Below are 22,875 nucleotides of genomic sequence, written 5' to 3'. Positions count from 1 at the left end.
GTAATTGGCTTCTGAGCTTCCTGGTGGTTCTCCTGTCTCTCTGGCTCCCATCTTGCCATAGGAAGGTCTGCCATACACACACACACACACACACACACACACACACACACACACACACTTTTTTGTTGTTATTGTTCTAGAGAGACTCAAGCTTAGAAAGTTCTTTATCGCAGTGGTGGCGCACGCCTTTAATCCCAAGTGCTGAGATTAAAAGTGTGCACCACCACTGTCCGGCCAGACTTTTTCTTTACCCCTAGACCTGAGCAAAAGAATGCAGGTTCCAGAAAGCGGAACTGAATGTAAGATTCAGGCCTTCACTGCTCCGGGATACATTCTGGGACATTATCCCCGAGTCAGAGGACACTTGCTAGATTACATTCCTCAAGCCTCAGGGAAAAGAACCCACCTGTGGGTGGGGAAGGCCCAAAGCAGGAAGACACATTCCTGACCACAAAGAGAAATACAAGCCATCTAGGTGAGACTGAGAAATAGTTGAGCTAGTGACAGGGCAAGACTACAATTTGAGAATACAGAGTGTTTTCCACATGACCCTGATTCACTTAGGTTGCGTTTCTCTGGAATTCTCCGCTATTTTTATTGTTATATTTCCTTAGCAACCTTTCACCCCCTCCTCACTCTCCAGGTTTGTGGTTTCCCCCTTTAAAAACCCTTCTCAAACTGACTGACTTTGTCAAACTCTACTCCTGCGTGGGTGAGCAGTTTGACCGTTGGCTGCCAGCTTTCTTCCCTAATAAACCTCTGCTGATTGCATCCAGGTATGGTGTCTTGCCAGTTTGTGGGTGGCTGTGACTTCCCGAGACTTGAGTAAGGGTCTCCCGAGTTTGGGGGTCTTCAGATAGGTTTATGGTACTCTCCATAGCACTTCTAAAAAATGCTTTGATTCCGGCAGGATTTCACATACCCCAGGTTGGTCTTGAATCTGCCATGAGAGAGCTTGAACTCCTGATCCTCTTGTCTCTGCCTCCTCAGTGCTGGGGTTACAGATGTGGGCCACAATGCCTACTTTATGTGGTGCTTGGAATTGAACCCGGGACTTTGTACACGTTAGGCAAGCACTCTATCCACAGAGCCACATCCCCAGTCCATTTTGCCTTGATAGCTACCTCTGTGGTCAGGGAAATGCCAGGACACACCACAGTCACTTAATGGCTACAGAATAATGTGTTTGCTCTCAGATTAGTTAAAGGAACGCTCACAAAAACACAGATGAGGAAAAATTGTTATTACCAGCTGAGCAAGTAATCCCAGCATAGAGGAAGCTGGGGCAGGAGGATGGTAATGAGTTCAAGGCAGCTTGGGTTATGTAGGTGAGACTGGCTGCTAAGGGGCCATGCTGGGTTGCACCTGCCTCTTGCAGTGGTTAAAGTCTGAGAGAAGGCACCATGACATACAGAGCTGTTCCCTCAGAGGTGGGGATGGTGGCCATCACTCTGTTCTCAGAGGTCATGGGGTGGATATACTGCTCAGAGATGAGCAGCATACAGGGCCCTGTTTCTCCTCTGTGCTTTTAAGTAAAACTTTTACTTATTTATTGGGTGGGAACAGGAAGGGCACATGTGCCACAGCATGCTTGTGGAAGTCAGAGGACAGCTTGTAGGTGTTGGTTCTTCCTACTGTGTGGGTGTGGGGATTACAGCTGGGCCATCAGGTTGGTGGCCTGCATCTCACCTGCTCTCTTTCTCCAATTTTTCCTTCCTCTTCTTTGAATTGAGAATTGAACTCAAGGCCTCACACATACATGGCACTCTACCACTGAGCCATGCTCCCAGCCCCTCATTGGGAGATTCTAGGCAGGGGCTCTACCACTGAGCCACGGCCCCAGCCCCTCACTGGGGGATTCCAGGCAGGGGCTCCACTACTGAGCCACATCCCCAACCCCTCACTGGGGGATTCTAGGCAGGGGCTCTAGCAATGAGCCATGCCCCCAGTGACATGTGACATAGGGTCTAGTAGGTAGAAACAAAGATTTGGACACATGCTCCAGGTCTCAGAAGTAGCTCCATATCAACCTAATGCAGGCCATGGACTTCGGTTAAGTCTTCTTGGGTTCAGCCATCTCCCTCAGAAAAAGGGACAACTAGGCGCCCTTCCTCACAATCTTGTAAGTACAAAGTAATTTCTCAGAAACTGGATGTGGAAACACACTGCAATCCCCGATCTTGGGGGTAGAGGTCAAGACTCCTTTTTAAAAATCCAGGAGCTGAGCTGGAACTTGTGGCTCACCCCTTAATCTCAGCAATCAGGAGGGAGAGTGAGGTGAGTTTCAGGTTAGGCAAAACTACACAGTGAGGCCTTCTCTCAAAACAAAACAAAATCTGTGGCTAGGTATGTGCGTTGCCAGCAGGCTCTTGGTGCTGTTAGGCCCAGTCACTGAGTGCGATTTTAGAGCAAGTGTTTCCTGTCTAGAACACTGTGTTGGGGCCCTGTGTGGGCAGCAGCATGGCTAAGGAATGCTTAGGTTTCTCTGCTTTTCTTAGACCAGTGTGACATATTGTTGACTGAGTCACTGATGGACCAAGGGCAAGGCTTCCTAAGGGCCGCTGGTTCCCAGGGCAGACAGAGGAGGGCTCAGCCAGCCAGGCCAGGCAGGACCACAGGTTTATTGGGGGATGCACACACGCACACTCACAGCCTCACACGACAATGCACAGTTACTCAGGACATCGTGGTGGCCTCTGCCATCCACATAGGGCCCAGAGGCAGTGGGTTCCGGCCTCCTCCCCTGCGGCCTAGACCCTGTGGGGTCCTTCCTCTGGGCCAGCTGAGGAAGGGAGGGAGCTGCTGGGGTGGGCCTCAGGCCTGGCAGGGGACGAGCAGGCAGGTTGGTCCAGCAGGCCGAGCTGGGCGGAGGCCCGCCTCACTCCAGGGACTGCAGCATCAGCAGCTGCTTCAGCACCTTCGTCTGGCTGGTCTCTCGGATTTCTCCTGCCAGGAACATCTCATCTACCACCGTGTAAACCTGGGCAAGCAAGGGAGGGCAGGAGAAGCTGGAGTGAGGGAAGGGAGCCAAGTGGGTAGACCCTGAGCGGAGAAACAGCATGGGTGGCTCTGGGCACATCCCTACAGACATCTCTTGCCCATTTACCCACAAGCCTACCTTGTAGAAGTTGAACACCAGGTCCAGTTCACAGACATTGTGGAAGTACTCATTTAACACCTGAGAGAAGGAGACAAAGACCAGTGAGTGGTAAGAGACAGGCATAGACAAGGCTGGCTCTGTGGCCAACAGTACTTGCTGTGCACTGAACCCTGTATCCCATGGTGGGAGGAGAGAACCAACTCCCAAACCTGTTCTCTGACGTCCATGTCTGACGTCCATGTGTGATCCGTGGCACACGTGTGCCCGCATGAACACACATATCACCACAGACACTAGACACACATGATGATGATGAGGATAATAATAATAATATGAAAATGACACAGGCCAGGAGGCCTGGGATGTAGTTCAGTGTCTGCCGAGCATCCACAAAGCCCTGGGTTCCATTTCCAGCACTGCATAAAACCTGCTTGGTGGACCACATCTTTAAGCCTAGCACGTGGGAGGTAGAGGCAGGAATTTAAGGTCACCCTTGGCTATATAGCAAGTTTGAGGCCAGCTGGGGTTCTATGAGACCTGTCTCAAAAAAAGGAGGGGAGGTATGTGCAACTGGAGAGTTGGCTCCTCAGGTGGCTCACAACTGCCTGCAAATCCAACCCCAAGGTGTCTAATGCCCAATGCCTTCTGGGTCCTTGGGCACCTGCACATACATCATACTTGTACACACACACACACAAGCACAATGGAGGGAGGAAGAGACAGCAATGTGATGCAGTTGTGTTGACTGTCATCAAGCATGCAGAAAACTGAGAACTGAGGAGGGAACCTAGATCATGAGTCACAGGCCACCCTGAGCTACATGGAAAGACACTTATCTCACACAAACAAACCAGTTATCAAGACGACAGACAGACAGAAATACTGAGGGAACCATGAGGACGCAACTGCTGGGTAACAGACAACTGAAGACCTCAACTGTGGCACCAGGAGAAGGGTCAGGAAGAGGGTTCAGTTGGTGCAAGTGCCTGCTGCCAAGCCTGCCGACCCAAGTTTAAGCCCTGGAACCACAGGCTGCAAAGGCAACACCCTTCTAACCTCTACACACACGCACGCACGCACGCACGCACGCACATGTACACACGCCATTGTACAGGCACCGTCACACCATGACTATAGTCAAAGGTGGAGCCAGGTGGCAGATAGGCAGATGAAGGAGGCACTTGGCTGGAGCAGATGAGAGAGGTGAGGAGGGAGAGGCAGATTAGAAAGCCAGTCCCATGCACACAGAGGGAGGCTAGGGGTGGGGTTTGGGGGACAAGTGGCCACCCCAGCACTCCAGGGCCTCCTAGGCTGGCATCTGACTCACTTCTACGAAGTTGTGGATGGCCTCGAGATAGGCCAGATTGTTGTCGTTGACATCCACGCAGATGCAGAAGTAGAGGCCAGCATAGCGTCTGTAGATGATCTTGAAGTTCCGGAACTGTGGGCAGAAAGGAGTCAGGTCTGAGCCTGGCAGAGGGGGCAGGTGACAGCTGTTCCACTGTGTGTGAGCACAGGCACGGCTGTTCCTGCCTGGGGGAGGGGAGGGCAGTAGTGACAGCCAACTTTGGCTCATGGTCCAGCAGAGGGTCACTCACCCAGGAAGTGGGATGGAAATCCCCAGAGTTAGCATTGGTTGGGTTTTGGGAGTTCAGGACAGGGCCCTAATCCCTTTCTCTCCTGGGAGTCAGGGAGATTTCCTGAAGGAGGGTACTGTGAGTTAAGAGATGGAAGACAGTCAGGGGAGTTCCAGGCACAGGGAACAGAGGACAAGGAACAGAGAAACAGTTCCTGAAAAGGAGCCAGGGCAGGGACTGTGACTAGGCCTGGCAGTAGTAGGGGGCTGAGGCAGGAGGATCACATGTCTGAAGAAAGTCTGGGCTATATAGTGGATCCTAACTCAATATAAAACAAAAATAAGTTTCAGCTTGTTTGTTTGTTTTAACACGAAATTACCATGTAGCCCAGGCTGAACTCGTATTGGCTACGTAGTTAAGAATGGCCTTGAACTTCTGATCCTCCTGCCTCCACTTCCCAAGTTCTGGAATTACAGACATGCAGCACTACACTTGGTTCAGCGTCTCAGGAGGCTGGGAGGAAGGCATTTCCGATCAGCCTGGGCAATATAAACAAACAAACAAAACACAGAAGTTTCTTATTTCGGGGCATTTTGAATTTTAGAGTTCCAGGTAATGGAAGGTCAACTGACACATGTAAATATTACAGTAATGCTTACATGGCTCTCACGTGAGGCACACCTGTGCCGGGGTAGACCTCATACTACATGCATGTACACTTAGTAGACAAGAGATGGACAGGGGCTGGGGCGTGGCTCAGTAGTAGAGCCCTGCCCAGTATGCATGAGGCTCTGTGTTCTGGCCTCAGCACAGTGAACAAACTAAAGGAGTGCACAGTTAACACAGACATGGATGTTCACACTGGGATATGGCTGGTGTTTAGCCAAGTCCAAGTTCTCTGGGATGTATGTAGAGCACCACCTGGTGGTAACTGTGATGAACTACATATTTTGTGGGTCTTGGAATTTTTTTTCAGCTCAGTTCATTTTTTAAATATTATTTTGCTCATTTTTAAAATTATTTATGGAAACAAGGTTTCTCTATGCAACTCTGGTTTGGAACTTTATATATAGACCAGATTAACTTCAAATTTTTCCTTATCTTTACACCTCTGCTTCCCAAGTGTGGGGAAAACTGTCACCTCAGAGATAAAGACAGAAGAATAGTCAAGGCTGGGGGTCAGCCAGGACTACAGAGTGAGACTGTCTAAACCAAGAGAAAAAGCTGGGTGGTGATGGCACACGCCTTTAATCCCAGTACTCAGGAAGCAGAGGCAGGAGGATCTGAGTTCTAGGTCAGCCTGGTCTACAGAATGAGTTCCCAAACAGCCAGGCCCACACAGAAAAACCCTGCTTTGTAAAACTAACCCTGGACCCCTATTCCCTAAAAAAGAAAGGCTGGGAGTAGCTCATCCCTAAAGTCTCACTATGCAACAGAGACAGGCATAGTGTCACATGCTTTAATCCCAGTGCTGGAGGCTCCCTGGAGTTTTCTGGCCTGTCAGCCTAGGCTAACCGGTGAGTACAGGCTTCAACGAGAGAGCTTATCTCAAAACACAAGGTAGATACCTCCTAAGGAATGACCCCCAAGGTTGACCTCTGGCCTCCACTCTCTGCCCTGCCACACACATAAACACACATAGGAATTCAGTGCCTGTGTTACAGGCATGCATCACAAAGCTAGGGTTACAGGCATGCACAGCAATCCTAGGGTTACAGGCATACACTGCAGTGTTAGGGTTACAGGCATACACTGCAGTGTTAGGGTTACAGGCATACACTGCAGTGTTAGGGTTACAGGCATACATTGCAGTGTTAGGGTTACAGGCATACACTGCAGTGTTAGGGTTACAGGCATACACTGCAGTGTTAGGATTACAGGCATACACTGCAGTGTCAGGGTTACAGGCATACACCTTAGTGTGTTAAGCGTTATAGGCATGCACAGCAATATTAGAGTTACAGGCATGCATTTTCCCCCTCAAGATCGTCTCTATGCAGTCCATCTTGGACATAAACTCAACCATAGCTGAGGAACTCTCCTGCCTCAGCTTCTCAAGTATTGGATTAGAGGCAGACACTACCACTCCTGTGTGATGTGGCTCTGGCTTGGAGCCCAGCACTTCATGCATTCTAGGTAAGCACTTTGCCAACTGAGCCATATCCTCAGCCTTTCTTTTGGAGACAGGGTTTCAATGTGTAGCTCTGGCTGGCTAGAAACTCTACAGAGACCAGGCTAGCCTTGAACTTACAGAGGTCTGCCTGCTTCTACTTCCTTGGTGCTAGGACTAAGGGCATGAGCCATCAGTCTTAGTACCCACCAAGTTTCTTAAAATTATTAGCAATGTCACTCACTAGTCATAGCTCAGGACTCTGTATGTGGCTGACTTCAAGTGGCATCTGTTCAATGTTATCTCGGTTCAAGGCAGCACCAGAGACACCACGAGACATGCTCAGCTTCTCTAACAGGCTCAAGGTGCAATGGGGGTCTCTCCTCTCACCCCCAACCTGCTGTGTGTGTGTGTGTGTGTGTGTGTGCGTGCGTGCGTGCGTGCGTGTAGTGTAGTGTAGTGTAGTGTAGTGTAGTGTATCTTGGAAGAATGGGGCTGTCCAGCTAGGACCTCATATCAGAGCCCCCACCTCTCCTGCGATTCTGCCTCAACACTGGCGCATCTTCCTGTGCCACACTGGTACCACTTTGAGGGTCTCCTGCTTCTGTTCTTGCTCCCTAAGGGGGATCCTAGCCAAATGTGGTGGTACAGCCCTGTAATTCCAGTACACAGGAGACTGAGGCAGGAGGATTATGAGGTCCATCCCTGGAACCCACACAAAGGCAGAAGGAGAAAACAAGTCCACAAAGTTGTTCTCTGACCTTTGTACACATAAGACACTGTGGTGTGCATGCTCTCCCACAACAGTAAGTAAGTTACCCAGACAGATGGGGGATCCTGGAAGCTTGTACCAACTCCTGTCCCCTGCTCAAAACTTTCTTTGGCTCTGGCCACTAAGTGTGCCAGAAGACCTCAGGACCTCAGCCACACTGTTTCTCCCTGCCTGGCCCTCCTGGAACTCTCCATCCATGCCTCTGCCTCAGGGCCTTTGCACCTGCTCCTCCCCCAGAGGTCTGGAATGTTCAAAGCTCTGAAAACATCTACTCCCTCAGATCTCGTCACCTGAATGAACAGGGTTTGGGGGTGTACTGAGGATCTCAACTCAACTCCTCATGCTTGTGTGCTCTGCTCACTGACCACACCCACAACCCCTGAAAGAGAAAACGAGCTAAAAGCATGCGGAGTGGATTAATAGCGGAGAGGAGGTCACAGGCCGTGCTACTGTTAGAGACGGGCAGGAGGCTGAGGTGCCAGGGAAGTAGGGGGCAGAAGGAAGCACAGGAAGGGTGTCAGTCACCTCCACAAAGTTGGTGTGCTTGGCGTCCCTGACGGTGACCACAGCGTGCACCTCCTCAATCAACTTCTGCTTCTCGTCATCATCAAACTGCATATACCACTTGGCCAGTCGAGTCTTACCTGCCCGGTTCTGGATGAGGATGAATCGGATCTAGAGCAAGCAGGGGAGAAGGAAATGAGAGGAGAAGGACATGGCTCAGGGTGGGCACCAGGAGACATCCTATGGGAGAGATGGCGGGGCCCAGGCTCGCTCTCTCTTCTCTCTCCCGTTTTCTAAGGCTGCCTCCCTGGGTCCTGCTGTTCACTCTGGACATGGGCTGTGGTCCCGCTTCCACTGAGTGACTGACCAAGTCCCAGGCTTCAGTTCATCTTACATCCACCTCTGAAGCTACTTCCTCACCTTCAAATCAAGTTTCCCAAGATGCTCCATCTTATCAGGGATAGGGGGGGTCATTTACAGTCCTGGGGAAGCACCCAAGGCCTTGTGTGAGCCAGGCAGGAGCCACCCCTCCAGGTGCTCACTGGGGGATTCTGGACAAGTGCCCTTACTGAGCCATGCCACACAGGGGGATGACAGGCACTATCACTGAACAATAAGTTATGAGCCGTCTCCTTGTTGGCTATGTAAGCACTCAATCCGTGTTTATATTTAAACTTCTGTGTCTGAGTTCCTACAATGTGCCTTTTTTTTGAGATTGTGTCTCCTATAGCCCAGGCTGGCTTCAAACTTACTACACAGCCAAGCAGACCTTGAATTTGCTGCCACTTCCCACTTAAATTTGCTAGGATTACAGGCAACGACATAGCTCAGCTGTGTTTGGTTACTTGTGTTTGTATGTGCACATGCGTACAGGTGCCCATACAGACCAGAAGCATCAGGCCACTTGGAGCTAGCGTTCCAGGTGGCTGTGAGCCTCCCAATGTGGGCGCTGGAACCAAACTTGGGTCCTCTGCAGGATCCTCTTAACTGCTAAGCTGTCTCTCCAGGCCTTGCTTTTCTGTTTTTTTAAAGACAGGGTCTCCCTATGCAGCCTAGGTTTGCTAAGAACTTAGGGAAATCCTCTTTTCTCAGCCTCTCAAAGCTCTGAGATTACAAGTGCAGGCCGCTATGACTGGGTTTACTGGTGCTTGGCGGAATCCCAATACCCTGTACATAGAGGCAGAAGAATTACTGTAAGTATGGGGCAAGCTTGGTTTACATACTGAGTTCCAGACCAGCTGAGGCTACATATAAAACCCGTCTAAAACAACAAACAAAACAAAATCAGACACCACAAATTTCACCACTTCAAATGTTCTGAGATAACCCCTCAGCCCATTCACAGCTGTGCAATAGCCACTGCTAATTCTAGTATGCTTCCTTCCTCTCATTTTGCCAAGAATAACCTGGAACACACTGTGACCTGGGCAAGCCTGGAACTTAAGATCCTCCTGCCTCAGCCTGAAAGCACTGCAATTGCAGGCCTATCCTGCTCACTTCCTGATTACTGGTAAATGCTCCTCCACTTGTGGGTCAGCACCACCTCAGTTATTCATCCTTCAGCTGATGGACAACTGTACGGCTTCCACATCCGGGTTACAGTGAGAAATGGCATACGAGTCTCTGTGTGTACTCACTGCTTTTCGGCTATCTGCTCAGAGCAGAATTGCTGGGCTCTTTGGAGACTGCCTGTCCTCTCCAGAGGTGTTAGTGCTTTCCGGCATCTGGCGCTTGTTTGTTTGTGTGGAAGTGAGAGGATTTTGAGGGAGCCATTCACTCCTTCCCTCCTTGGGTTCCTGGTATTAGACGAAGGTTGCTGAGACTACGTGGCAAACGCTTTTGCCCTCTGAGCCATTTCAACCCAAGACGTTTGTTTGTTGTTTTGTTGAATTCTGGGCTAGAACCTGGGGCGTCACACTTCCCAGGAGAGCAAGTTGAGCCTTAACACTTAAATACCCAAACTGTTTGGAGCCTCGGTGTACTGTACCAAAATCACTAAAGCAAACCACCCGCAGCGGATCTGACTCAGACTACACATTCTGTGTTAACCCAACTACCTTCTATCTGGCTCAGAAAAAAGTCATGAGACCCCATGACTAGGTCACCTGTCAAGAGAGCAATTCTGAAAGCTGAGTAAGTCAGGTGGACTTGGTGACACAGGCCTGTCAACCCAGCTTTTTGGAAGGCTGAGGCAAGAGGATCATAAGTTCAGGGCCTGCCTAGGCAACTTGGTGAGACCCTGAAAACAGAAGATAAATTGCAGCAACAGAGCTCTTGCCTAGTGTGCTCCAGGCCTGGGGCTCAACCCAGGCACCACAGGAAACAAAACAACCGAGTTAAAGCCACAAGTACTCAGCACAATCCCCAATACCCACTGAGTCTTCAGTAAAATCAGCAGTCATGTGACCTAGACCAGCTTTCAACCTTCCTAATGCCATTGGGGGTTCCTCATGTTATGGTGACCCTGCAACCATAAAATCTTTGTTACTACTTCATAACTGTCATTTCGCTACTGTTAAGAATCATAATATAGCCGGGCGGTGGTGGCGCACGCCTTTAATCCCAGCACTTGGGAGGCAGAGGCAGGCGGATTTCTGAGTTCGAGGCCAGCCTGGTCTACAGAGTGAGTTCCAGGACAGCCAGGGCTACACAGAGAAACCCTGTCTCGAAAAAAACCAAAAAACAAACAAAAAAAAAACAAAACAAAAAAAAATCATAATATAAATATCTGTGTTTTTTGATGTTCTTAGGTGGTCCCTGTGACGGGCATTCAACCCCCAGAGGGGACATGACGGTTGAGAACCGCTACCCTAGATGCATTCAATCAAGCAGCTAAGAGCACAGACTCCAAGCTAGTAAACATCCTAGTACTATCAGGCAATGGCTTTATGTTCATGGGCAGATCACTTAAACTCTGTGGGCCTCAGCTTCCCCTTCTGTGTAATGGACATAATGGGAATTCCCTCCTTCCTTAGACCAATGAACAGGGTAATACCTTATAAGAGGTGCAGCATATGGCTACTATATATATACATCATAAAACCCCAACCTTTAAGTAGCATTATAAAGTGTGCTCTGTCATTTCACTTTCAGAAACCCACGCCCCAGCCACCCAGTGTTGTGTATCTGTGATTGTAGCTACTGGGAATGCTAAGACAGGGAGACTGGGAGTTCAAAGGCATCCTGGGATAACTGCAAGATCCTGTCTCAAGGAGAAGAGAAAAAAAAGAAAAAAAGAAAAAGAAAAAGAAAAAAAAAAAGCTGGTGAGATGGTTCAGTGGGTACAGGTTGCCAAGCCTGACGACCTGAGTTTGATCCCTGAGACCCAGGAGAGGACTGACTCTGTCTGTAAGTTGATTCTGACCTCCACATATGTAACGTAAAATGAATAAAACACCAGAAAGGACTGAGATGCAGTTCGGTGGCAGGAGATGTACCTGGCTTACTATCATGTACAAGGCCCTGGGTTTCATCCTGGAAATTTAGCTGAAGGTAAAGTACTCAAGCAGCATGCCCAGGATCCTAGGTTCAATCCTCTATGGAGGTTCAATCAAAATCAGGGCTCAAAGTTTCCCTGCTGGGAAGCCTAGCTTTGAGCTCTATCTGTCCAGACATACATGCTCTTGCCCATTTTACAGATGATAAAGCTAAGACCCAAGGAAAGCAGTTATCACAACCAGAAAGCAGAGCTAGTTCCTCAAAGTCTTTACCCTGAGCCCTGGATTCTTTACTGGCCTTCACAGTCTTCCCTGAGCCTCATGCATCACTCAACCTAAGCAGAAAACACCAACAGGATGTTACACGCTCCTTCCAAGAACTACTTCTGCTGAGCCAGGGAAACCCAGTTCTGGGCAGCCCCAGGAAGGGAAGGGGTGGGTGCAGGCAGGCTAGGGCAGAGCCAGGCACAGAAGCATAAGGGAAGAACAGCTGGAAGCAGGGCTGAGTTAAGTCCTCTGTGTCCTACCCCGTCGTCCCCCAACCAATATGTCTGTTTCCCTCAGTGAGAATCATTGCATTCCTAGGAACACATCTGAGAAGCCCCCAGTCCCTCTGCTGTAGCCTCAGTGAGCCTCCCGACCACCTCCCCCCATGTTCTGTTGTAACCTCTATTCCCCCCACTCCGCGGCACCTTTGCCCGCCTCTGTGAAGCTCCACCGGGGCCTTCATAATAAGCATCCCTTCTCCCTGTAAGGCTGGCCTCCCCTGGTACAAAGGTCGCATCGAACCTGCAAGTCCTCTACTCACCTCCTGTTCTGACATCCCCCTCCCAAGTCTTCTTCCCCAAGACCCTATCCAAAGAACTCTTAGTTCCAAAAGGCCCATCTCGGAGGAGGAGGTTCCCCTAAATCCAGTGCTCAGTCCTTGCTCCAAAAGCTCCCCCTCCTCAAATGTCACGCCTCCAACCCTACTCTGCACCCCAGCCCTCTCCTCTGTGGGGCGTTCTGTTCAGCTGCTCCTCATTTTCTTTTAGAAATCACTTTCTACTGTTAGAGTCCTCTCTCTTTTTGCAGCAGCCTAAGCCTAATCCTACAGGGGCTGACTTCCGGTCTCCAGGGTCCTCTTCTTCCCCAGGAAAGTGTCTTCCCTGGCCATATCCAACTTGCCCCAACACTAGCTCTCCTTAAAACCAGCTCCTTCCTGCTCATAAGGAACCCTGTCTGTAGAGTCTCTGGTTCTTTTTCATCATCCCTGCCTCATCTCCAATATCTTCTCCCGCCTCTGTGGTTTCAAAATCTCCTGCAAATGTCTCCCACCAGGGCAGTCCCTCCCCTGGACACTCTTTCCCCTCCAAATCCTTTACTTGGAACCACAAGCACACCCCGCAGCGCAGCATCGAGCCCCTGAGCCCCATTCCTGACCCCAATCCCGAGAACCCGCGTCCGGCCCGGATCATCCGCGGCAGGAGAAAGCTTGTCAGCTCCAAACCGAAACCCCGGGGACCGTAAGTGAACCCTCCCTCTGCCTGTCCCCGGTACGACGCTCCCCTCCGTTACCATGGCGACCCCTGTCTGGACCCCAGAGGCCCGGGTCCCGCTGTAACAGGGCGGCTCAGGCTCTGCTTGCAGTTGTGGGGCCCAGGACTAGAACTGACTTCCGGCAGGAGAACCCGCCTTCCTTTTCGGGCACGGCCCTCTGGGAGTTGTAGTTTAACGCATGCGTTGGCAAGTAATGGTGGCCCCAGTCTAGACGTCTTCCCAGCATGCTCTGCGATTGCTTTTTTTTTCCTATCAAGAGAGCCAGCCACCAAACGCATGTACCAAGTGCATTGTGGATGAAGGTCTCTGTATAAGGACAATTTCTATAGGTTAAAAGTAGGCTGAGTGAGCATTTCGGGAAATGTGGTTCTAGTGCGCCTCCATCCCAAAGCTACCGCCCAAGGGCATGCTGGGAATAGTAGTTTTTTCTTTTGAGCTTTGTTTTAAATTATAATATATAATGTGCTTTGATAATATTTCCCTATTACCATTAGCTTACTTCTTTCTCCTTCACCAAAATCCTTTCTTCCCCAAGTGTTCCTATTTTCATGTAATTTTTTCTTGCGGGGCGAGTGACCCACGTCTTTGATCTGGGGTTGCGGATGTGGATGTTACTTACTTGGGCAAGGGCATCTTTTAACTGAATACACTACTGGAAATATGACTCTCTCACCCACTGCGACTGGTCTTTAATTATTTTATGTGTTTGAGTTCTTACCTGCATGTAGGTAAGTGTACAATGTACATGCAGTGTCCACAGAGGTAGAAGAGAGCAAGAGCATAAGAACCTAGGAACTGGAATTTGGGAGCCAAATCTACAAGAGCAGCAAAAGCTCTGAGTCTTCTCTCCAGCATCTCAACCCTTCCCCTACATGTGGTGAAATGCTGATGGGTCCAGTCTCCTACAGGTGGTGTGCAGTAACTCACAGCTGCTGTAAGTTCCTTTGGCATTATCTCTGTCACTTTCAGAAGGCATGTTTCACCCTTTCCTCCAGTGATATTTTTCTTTAAACTCAGAGTTTTATGTATCCCGGGCCAGCCTAGAGCTAGCCTTGTAGTGGGAGGACTGGTAAGAGTCTTGATCCTCCAGATTCTGCCTCCCAAGGGGCTGCATTATAGGCTTATGCCACCACACCAGTCTCAGGAATAGTGGGTTATTTTATTTTATTTTTGAGACAGCGTTTCTTATATAGCCCTGGCTGTCTTGGAACTCACTCTGTAAACTAGGCTGGCCTTGAACTCAGAGATCTGACAACTGGGATTTAACACCACCACTGCCCGGCAGAAATAGTCTTAAACAGGAAATTACACCGTGGACCTAAAAGTGTAACTCCCTTTCCATGCTCATGCATGCTCTGTTTAGTTGAGCTTAGGGATGTAGGCTTGCTCATCAATATAAATACATATATACATAAAGTAAAATAAAGATAGGAATTGGGCTAGACACAGTGTTTGTAAATCCATGGTTTGTTATGGATTTGAGGCTATCCTGTGTTATATAGGGACTCTCTGGCTAGCCTGGACTACAGAGTCAGATTTTGTCTCAAAAATCTAAAACCTGCACCAGGCAAATAGATCAATGGATAAAGACAACTGCTGCCAAGCCTGACAATGACCTGTGTTCAATCACTAGGACCTGCATGGCGGAAGGCGAGAACTGACACACACAAACACACACACACACACAATACTAACACACACACATAAACACAGACACAACATTAACACAAACACAGAGGATAAATTTAAAAGATGTAAAGAGAACAGTAAGAGAAGAATGTCCTTGTGTGTGTGTGTGTCTTCCTGGAATAAGCACCCCAACACCAATGAGAGTGGAAGAAAGGAGACTTCACTGGTGGACCGAAGCCAGGTGAGCTCCGGAAAGGTTTCCATCCCAAGTCTGGTTTGTTTTCTCATTTTATACAGCCACAAGGTGGGGCAGGCGAGGGAGAGTTTTATAGAAGCCTATGCGGTTTCAGTGGCAGGGCAACAACCTGGTTGTTTGAACTGTTTTTCCAGATTGTTTTGTTCCAGGTGGCGAATGCAGTCATGCTTGCCAATTAAGTGGTACAGACATCACTTTAAGCAAATCACTGAGCAAACAGATAAATATAGTAATTAGTCTTGTTCTACTTCCTTCTCTCTTCACCTTCATAATTTATGGATATATCCTGAAGAAAGGGGTTGGAACTCTGGCATATCATCTGCCACTTTATCGCTTTCCTTCTAGTTTTTGGTGTAGCTGGACAGGGAGTTTAAGATGCATGGTCCAGAGGGCTAGAGGGATAGCTCTGTGGTTGAGAGCACTGACTGCTCTTCCAGCGGTCCTGAGTTCAATTCCCAGCAACCACATGGTGGCTCACAACCATCTGTAATGGGATCCAATGCCCTCTTCTGGCAGGTCTGAAAACATCAACAGTGTATTCATATACGTAAGTAAGTAAATAAATAAAATAAATAAAATAAATAAAAAGCATGTTCCTAATAGAAGTCCCAGCATCCTCATCGTAAGCAAGCCTATGGCGGAGCCAGCCAGCCTCCCCCCTCCCTGCGTTGTTCATATTTACTCTATTGCCTCTCCTTGTATGTCTACCTTACTTTTCTAATTACACACCTTTGGCATTTCCTTGTACTATTCCTGATTAACTAGCATGAAACAGCATTCTTTATTTAGAACTGTGTATTTGCCTAATCCTCCATGGTTTTGGAGGAATGTTGTCGCCAATGCATCTGTCTGGTTCTGGAGAGAGACTATGCTTTCCTGAACAACAGTTAATCTTTGATCTGAGTGTGAGCTGGCTGTGCTGAACTTGTTGGGTGCTTATTGCAGAAGCACCGCCATGGACCCTGTCAGGGCCATTCCTAGCAGGACTGGTAAAAGTACAGGAGTTCTCTTACTTTTTCAGTCTAAGGGATGTAAGTACTGGACGACATCGCTTCCTGGGAGCACATCTGAGTACTGGCCACCCTCTGTCTCCTGGGTAGCAGGTGTAAACACCTTAGGGGCAGGTGAAGCATATACCATTAGGAGCTGCTGCTCTTTTAACTAGTCTTGTACAGCCCCTTTCATTTTCCACACATTGGCCTACTTCTATGACCTGAGCAGGTAGCCCAGTTAAACCTACCCCTTTTGTGTTATTAGTCAGGCTTCGGTTGGTCATTCCTATTCCAGTATAGGTAACCTGCCTTCACACAAGCATACTCAGCAGTCCTGACCTAGAGATGGATCTGTTAGATTAAGAAATTTGTGTCTCAGGCAGTGGTGGCACACGCCTTTAATCCCAGCACTTGGGAGGCAGAGGCAGGTGGATTTCTGAGTTCGAGACCAGCCTGGTCTACAGAGTGAGTTCCAGGACAGCCAGGGCTACACAGAGAAACCCTGTCTTGGAAAAAAAAAAAAGGAAGAAGGAAGAAGAAACAAACAAAAAACAAAAAAACAAAAAATGAAAAAAAAGTGTAGCTGGCATTTAATAAAGCCAGCATTTTGAGATATGGCTTTTCCCACATGAAAGACTTGTCTGTGATCAGTTCCTGTATTGTTCCTCCCAGGTTGTCCCATAAAGGCTCATTAGGGACTTAATTCCTTGTACTTTCTGGGAGCTCCTTTTATAGTGAAGTCTCCACATGGCCAGTATTTAAGATAGCACTAATAAGTTCCCCCACAATTGTTTTGACTTCTGGCTCCTTGTCCTTAGGCTGTCACTGACTGGGGACATCTCCAAAAGGAATCAGTCTCTTTTGCCAATGTGGTTGGTTCCACAGCAACATGATGAAGTCTGAGGGATGATCTGTGACTGGCCTATTCCCAAGGAAGGGGATAAGGCAAAACCCCGTCGTATGGAGGGCAGTTAGTTATATGATGGTTGTCCAGAGATTAGAACTTCCCTAGGATGAGATTGAGGAACTGGTTCAGGTATGTATCCACAGGATCAGAAAGGACATCAGAGAGTAATGTAGAAGCTGAGCCATTGTCTCTATTCTGAGGTCATTTTGAGATGGCCAACTTCAGAAGCTGGTCTGGGTTGGCTTTCACAATCCACTTCTGGCTTAGATCCACAGCAGCCAGCCATGTGGTAGGTATATGTTGGGAGCCAACCTTTAGCAGAAAGCGGCTAGAAAGCAGCTATCATCTTTGCAGCCATCTGGAACCATATACCCTGATAGAGACTTGTTTTTCAATAGCCTACAACAGCTGAAGCACACTCTGATAAATATCTTGTTTATCCCACATAGCTTGTTTTGCTGTTTAGTGACCCCAGCTGCATGGTGCATGTGGTAAAATGTTTTCACCTGTGTTCTCCTGCTTGTGCTTATAAATACCCAGGATTTCCTTGTAGTGGTGTGTGGTGGTGGTCAGTAGGAGGTGTGAATATAGTCTGTGACTTGACTACAGATCCTCTGGCTTGTCTCTATTCTTTGAGTCTCTTCCCCTTCTCCCCCCCCCCCACTCTCTCTTGCTAAACCCTGACCTGCAGAACAGAGCGGGCCATTACAGGTATATCCACAGCTTGACTGTAGAGAGAATATCTTGTGTTTGAATGGATGTGGCACCTATCAATAAAAATCTGATGGCTTATGATTTAATCCGGAAATAGGAGGTGGGACATCTGGGAGGCAGAAAGGATTCTGGCATAGTGCCAGGAGAGGGAGATTCATCTGGGAATATGTGACAAGATAGACACATGGTGCCTGAGCACAGGTAACCACCCATGTGGCAGAATATAGATTAGAATAAATGGGTTATTTTAAGTTATGAGCTAGTCAGAGAAGAGCCTAGATATATGGCCAACGTATTTGTAAATATATTTTAAGTCTGAGTCTTATTTCTGGAGCATGGGGCTGGGAGGAAGAACCAGGCCAAACTTCTACAGTTGGCACCATCAAATTTTTGTGCAGTGTCAGCTAGGTCATTCAAGAACTACTGGAAGTTGGGTGGCACATGCCTTTAATCCCATCACTCAGGAGGCAGAGGCAGGCAGATCTCTGGATTTGAGGTCAGTCTGGTGTACAGAGTGAGTTCCAGGGCAGCCAGGGATAAACAGAGAAGCCCTGTCTCACAAAACAAAAACAAACACAAAGAACCACTTAGGGTAGGTGTGTCCAGTAGAGGTCCCCTGAGTCCTTTGGGAGCAGTGGATGTAGATAGTCAAACATGACTTCAAAAGTGGAGTAACTGCATGTATAAGCATACAGTGCACCTTAAACAGTACAGGCGGCAGAATTTCTGGCCAAGGAAAGTCTGTTTCTGGGTAGTGTTTGGCTTGTACCATTTAAAAATCTTATTTTCACAATCATGCCTAAAGACTGATGGATGGTAGTGTGTGCACAAGTTCCAAGCTAATTCTCCATGCAAGTAGGAAAGGCCCAGCCTGAGAAAGTGCACACCATAAGCCATGAGTATTGTTACCTTCTGCTGGGTTCAGTGTCAACAAAGACCACTTGTAGGTGTTTCAGTGGGTATGATCCCAGCTTTGTGTTAGCATGTGGCCTTGAGCTATTGCCTGGGGTTACTCTGAGCACATTGAGGACAGCCTTTAGTAGCTTGTTGGTCAGCGTTGGCAACCTTGAGACCACCAAATATATATGCACCAATTCTTTTGTTGTTGCTGCTGTTTGCTTTTAAGACACCCCTGACTGTTCTGGAACTCTAACTCTCTCTGAGTTGGCCTTCCAAGTGCTGGTATAACAGACCCAGACCTTAGCACAGCTGACTCCATGATGAAAGTACCATTCAGGATGTAAAACTCAGTACGCAGACAGCACCACCTGCCAAAACTAAGACAAAGACCTAATCCATCAAAGTCCATCGTTTTGGGAAAGTCTCTAACCTTGCCTTTTAACTTCTGTTGTTCTGCTTCAGGCTAACTATTCTTGTTAACTGAAGTATGCCAACCTAGAACATAGTTTTTATGCTTAAAAGCTCACCCAGAGAAAGGTTCGGTTGCTGACTGGCTAATAAACAGTTTCTATTGACTTACACCCATGTCTGAGCAGTCTTTTCTGATGAATACCCAGCAACACCAGAATTAAAGGCATGTGCCACCATAACTGGCTTCTTTCAGTGGTTATTGTAGGGCAGTCCCCGCCCACCCCCAACCCCGGGAAAGCTTTGTGAAGGAAGCTTTGTGACCTTGCCTGGTGTGATGGTTTGTATATGCTTGGCTCTAGGCAGTGGCACTATTTAGTGTAGCCTTGTTGGAGTAAGTGTGTCACCGTGGGGTGGGTGTGAGCTGGAAGCTGTCATCTCTGGGATTATTATTTTCCTATCACCTGTGGTATTCAGCCAGACCTCCTGATTTTAGTAGCTCCTTTATCAGTTTTTTTTTTATTTAAACCTGTGTATTATTTATTTATTGTATGTGTGTGGGTACATGAACATGCCACAGTATTCATGAGGAGGCCAGAAGAAAACCTTCCTTGGCAGGGATCAGGGGGTACCTGGTAGGCCATGCCAAGGTATCCCCCTGAAAAATCACGCCATGAGACAGACCTGGTATAATGGATGTTTATTGTGGGAGAAGGGAGGGGAGCGAGGACCCCGAGAATGGGTAGAGGCAGAGAAGGGGGATAGAGGGGACAGAAAGACAGACAGAGAGGCCGGCCAGGAATATGTGGGGACACAAAGAGAAAGAGAGAATGGGGGGAGTAGAGAGAGGGAAAGATAGAAGAGAAAAAGGACCAGGGTAGCGAACAGTCTTTTAATATGCTGCCAAGCCACCTGTACCTGTGGTCGTGGAACAGGTAGTAATGGTGGTGAGTGATGACGTAACTGTTGCTGGGTTCCTGGGAGGAGTTTAGCAAAATTATCTGTAAGCCAACACAGTTGGTCCAGGGAATCAAACTCAGGTCATCAGGCTTGACAGTCTGGACTTTACTCACTGAACCAGCTCCCTGGCCCATAACAGTTGTGTTTGTTGTTCTTTCATTTTTCTTTTCTGGCCTATTGTGAGAGGAGTTCTGGGGGGTAATGGGATGGGACTTTGGAGCTGTGTTTTCTTGGCCTAGACCTTGGCTCTTTGTGTGAGGCTGGCAGTGTATCACTTCCATAGCCAGGGGAGCCCACACAGCTCCTAGGAGCTGGAGTGTTTGGACTCTGTGTTTAGCTTCTTTGTTCCCTGAGGTAAGCAGTCCTCTTTCTTGATATATTGTTTTTTTAGAGTCTCTTGTTGTGAGGGGCTATTGTCCTGTCATAGGCTTCAGCTCTGATCAGAAAAAGGCTCCACATCTGAATTGGGGAGCGGCTAATCTTTTAAGTCTGGTTGTGAGGAGACAATCTCTTCTACAATTTCTTCAAAATCATGGAAGGGCTCTCCCTCCTCTTCTGGCAACTATGTGGCTGAACAATATAGTTGCCATCTTGGATGAGGGAGAGGCGTGATACTCCCTTAGTGAACACATTGGGATGGGCTTGGATCTGAAATGCATCCCATAGAGTCTGGCAAGGCTGGCCTGCACTTGAGGCTGGTGAGCATTGCATGACACAGCTGCTTTTGGAGGGTTGGGATGAGATGATCTTGGGACCATCTTGGTTCCTTGTGATGCTGACAATTGGAGTCAGCATGGAGGCAGCATCGTGAGAAAAATTCCATCCTCTGGGGATGTTAGTGTGGGTGCCTCCTTGGTGTCTTTAGGCTTAACAATCTTTGCAAGACTGTATGGGTTTGTATTAGGACTGTGCAGACCCCATGACAGGAGTTCCCTAACCAGGAACTGGGGGAGGTTTATGTTCCACTCCCTGTAGTGCATAGAGTGGGGTAGAAGGTGCCTGCTTTGCCAGCCTCCTTACCATGATTTAACCGTGCTTGGTCACCTCTGCTGGGTCACCTCCTATTATGGAAGGTGAAGGCTCACTTATGGAAGGTGAACCAGCATCAGAGGAACCATAGTTTGGAACCCAATCAGATTCTGTAGCCTCAGGTGTGTAGAGCCATGACAAGCATGCACACATCCATCCACTATTCATTCAGAAGTTATAGACTCCCGCTTTAAATTCCTAGTCTGTCTGTTTCCCCAGAGACCAATACCAGTGCCACCTTGGTCCTCATCGGGGCTTTGGATGCAATCTTCTGTGGGGTGATTAAGGCAGCACTGGCTCTTCCTGCCCATCTCCTCGGAGACTGGGGGGCCATCCTTACCTGGTCTGGACTCCCAGCACTCAGAGACTCTGATCCTGGGTCTCATAGTCATTTTGACCACTAGAAAGGGATCCTGGGATTGCATTGGGTATGTGGGTATGCGTTCTTCCTGGCTCCAGAGACCTTTGGTTGTCTGAGAGGCCCTGGAGAGGCAGTCATTCTTGATCAACTGGGGTCATGGTGAAGGATATCTCACTAGGGCCTCCAGAAATGTTATGGGAATCTTTCTGGAATAAGCCACTCCAACACCAACAAGAGTGGAAGAGAAGAGATGTCACTGGTGGACCAAAGCCAGGATGGTTCCTGAAAGTTTTCCGTCCCCAGACCAGTTTGTATTCTGATTTTATACTCCAGAACCACAAGGTGGCATGGGTAAGTGAGATTTTACAGAAGCCTTTTGGGAAGTCAGCAGGTTGTTAAGAGCACAGAACCATTGTTTAGATATTTTTTCCAGGTCATTCTGTTCCAGGTAACAAGTGAAGTCATGCATTGGTAAGTAGACAATACAGGCAATGACTGTATAAGTCGATTGATCTTTCTGCCCTATTATACTTTAGCTTCACATTTGTGTTTATTGCTGCGTTATTCCCACTATCTAGAAACTGGAACAAGCCTGGTGTCCCTTAAGGGATGACTGACTATGAAAATGTGGTATATGGGGCTGGAGAGATGGCTCAGCGGTTAAGAGCATTGATTGCTCTTCCAGAGGTCCTGAGTTCAATTCTCAGCAACCACATGGTGGCTCACAACCATCTGTAATGGGATCTGATGCCCTCTTCTGGTATGTCTGAAGACAGTGTACTTCTATACATAAAATAAACAAATCTTGAGAAAAAAAAAAAAAAAAGAAAATGTGGTATATATAGACAGTGGAGAGAGGAAAGCCAAAGTTAGAAAGACAAACACTGAGTGTTTCCTCTCATATGCAGAACCTAGATTTAATTTTTTTTTTAAATTTTAAATTAAAAAATTATTTTTTAAAAATTTTGTTTTGCCGGGCAGTGGTGGCGCATGCCTTTAATCCCAGCACTTGGGAGGCAGAGGCAGGCGGATCTCTGAGTTCAAGGCCAGCCTGGTCTACAGAGTGAGTTCCAGGACAGCCAAGGCTACACAGAGAAACCCTGTCTTGAAAAACCAAAAAAAAAAAAAAAAAAAAAAATTTGTTTTAAAACATCTTAAATTTTTATTATTTATTTATTTATTTAGTGTGTGTGTGTGTACACGTGTGTGTGTGTGTGTGTATGTTGGTTTCTTTTGGGCACAGTTGATACTCACTGTGTAGACCAGGCTAGCCTCTAACTTGCATTGATCCTCCTGCTTCAGCCTCCTAAGTGGCAGGATTACAGCCATTCACTGAAACTTCTGGTTTAAAATTTTGTTTAAAGGTGTGTATATACTTAAATAAAACCCTGACAAAATAGGTATGGTGGTAAGTGCTTATAAGGTGAGTGCTTATAATCCTTGCATTTGGGAGGATCAGGAGTTCAAAGTCATTCTTGGCTACTTATGAAGTTTGAGCTACATGAGACCTCGGATCAAGAAAGCAAAAGGAGCCTGGCAGTGGTGGTGCATGCCTTTAATTCCAGCGTTTGAGAGGCAGGAGGCAGGAGGCAGGAGGCAGGAGGCAGGAGGCAGGAGGCAGGAGGCAGGAGGCAGGAGGCAGGAGGCAGGAGGCAGGAGGCAGGAGGCAGGAGGCAGGAG

At 48.1% G+C, this 22,875-nt stretch overlaps 1 protein-coding gene across 1 annotated transcript; it reads right to left on the bottom strand.

Annotated features, from left to right (window-relative positions):
- Window positions 1–2,601: 2,601 nt before the first annotated feature.
- On the bottom strand, window positions 2,602–13,248 carry Ap2s1 (adaptor related protein complex 2 subunit sigma 1). The gene is made up of 5 exons (XM_076927358.1): window positions 13,058–13,248; window positions 8,085–8,234; window positions 4,428–4,541; window positions 3,119–3,178; window positions 2,602–2,980 (listed from the first exon to the last, which is right to left on the bottom strand). The coding sequence occupies exons 1-5, from the start codon at window positions 13,058–13,060 to the stop codon at window positions 2,879–2,881; spliced, it is 429 nt and encodes a 142-aa protein (XP_076783473.1). The 5' UTR covers window positions 13,061–13,248; the 3' UTR covers window positions 2,602–2,878.
- Between the last annotated feature and the right edge of the window lie 9,627 nt (window positions 13,249–22,875).

This window comes from Arvicanthis niloticus, chromosome 29 (genome assembly GCF_011762505.2).
Source record: "Arvicanthis niloticus isolate mArvNil1 chromosome 29, mArvNil1.pat.X, whole genome shotgun sequence".
Lineage (NCBI taxonomy): Eukaryota > Metazoa > Chordata > Mammalia > Rodentia > Muridae > Arvicanthis > Arvicanthis niloticus.
This window is presented reverse-complemented; position numbering and strand designations above follow the sequence as displayed.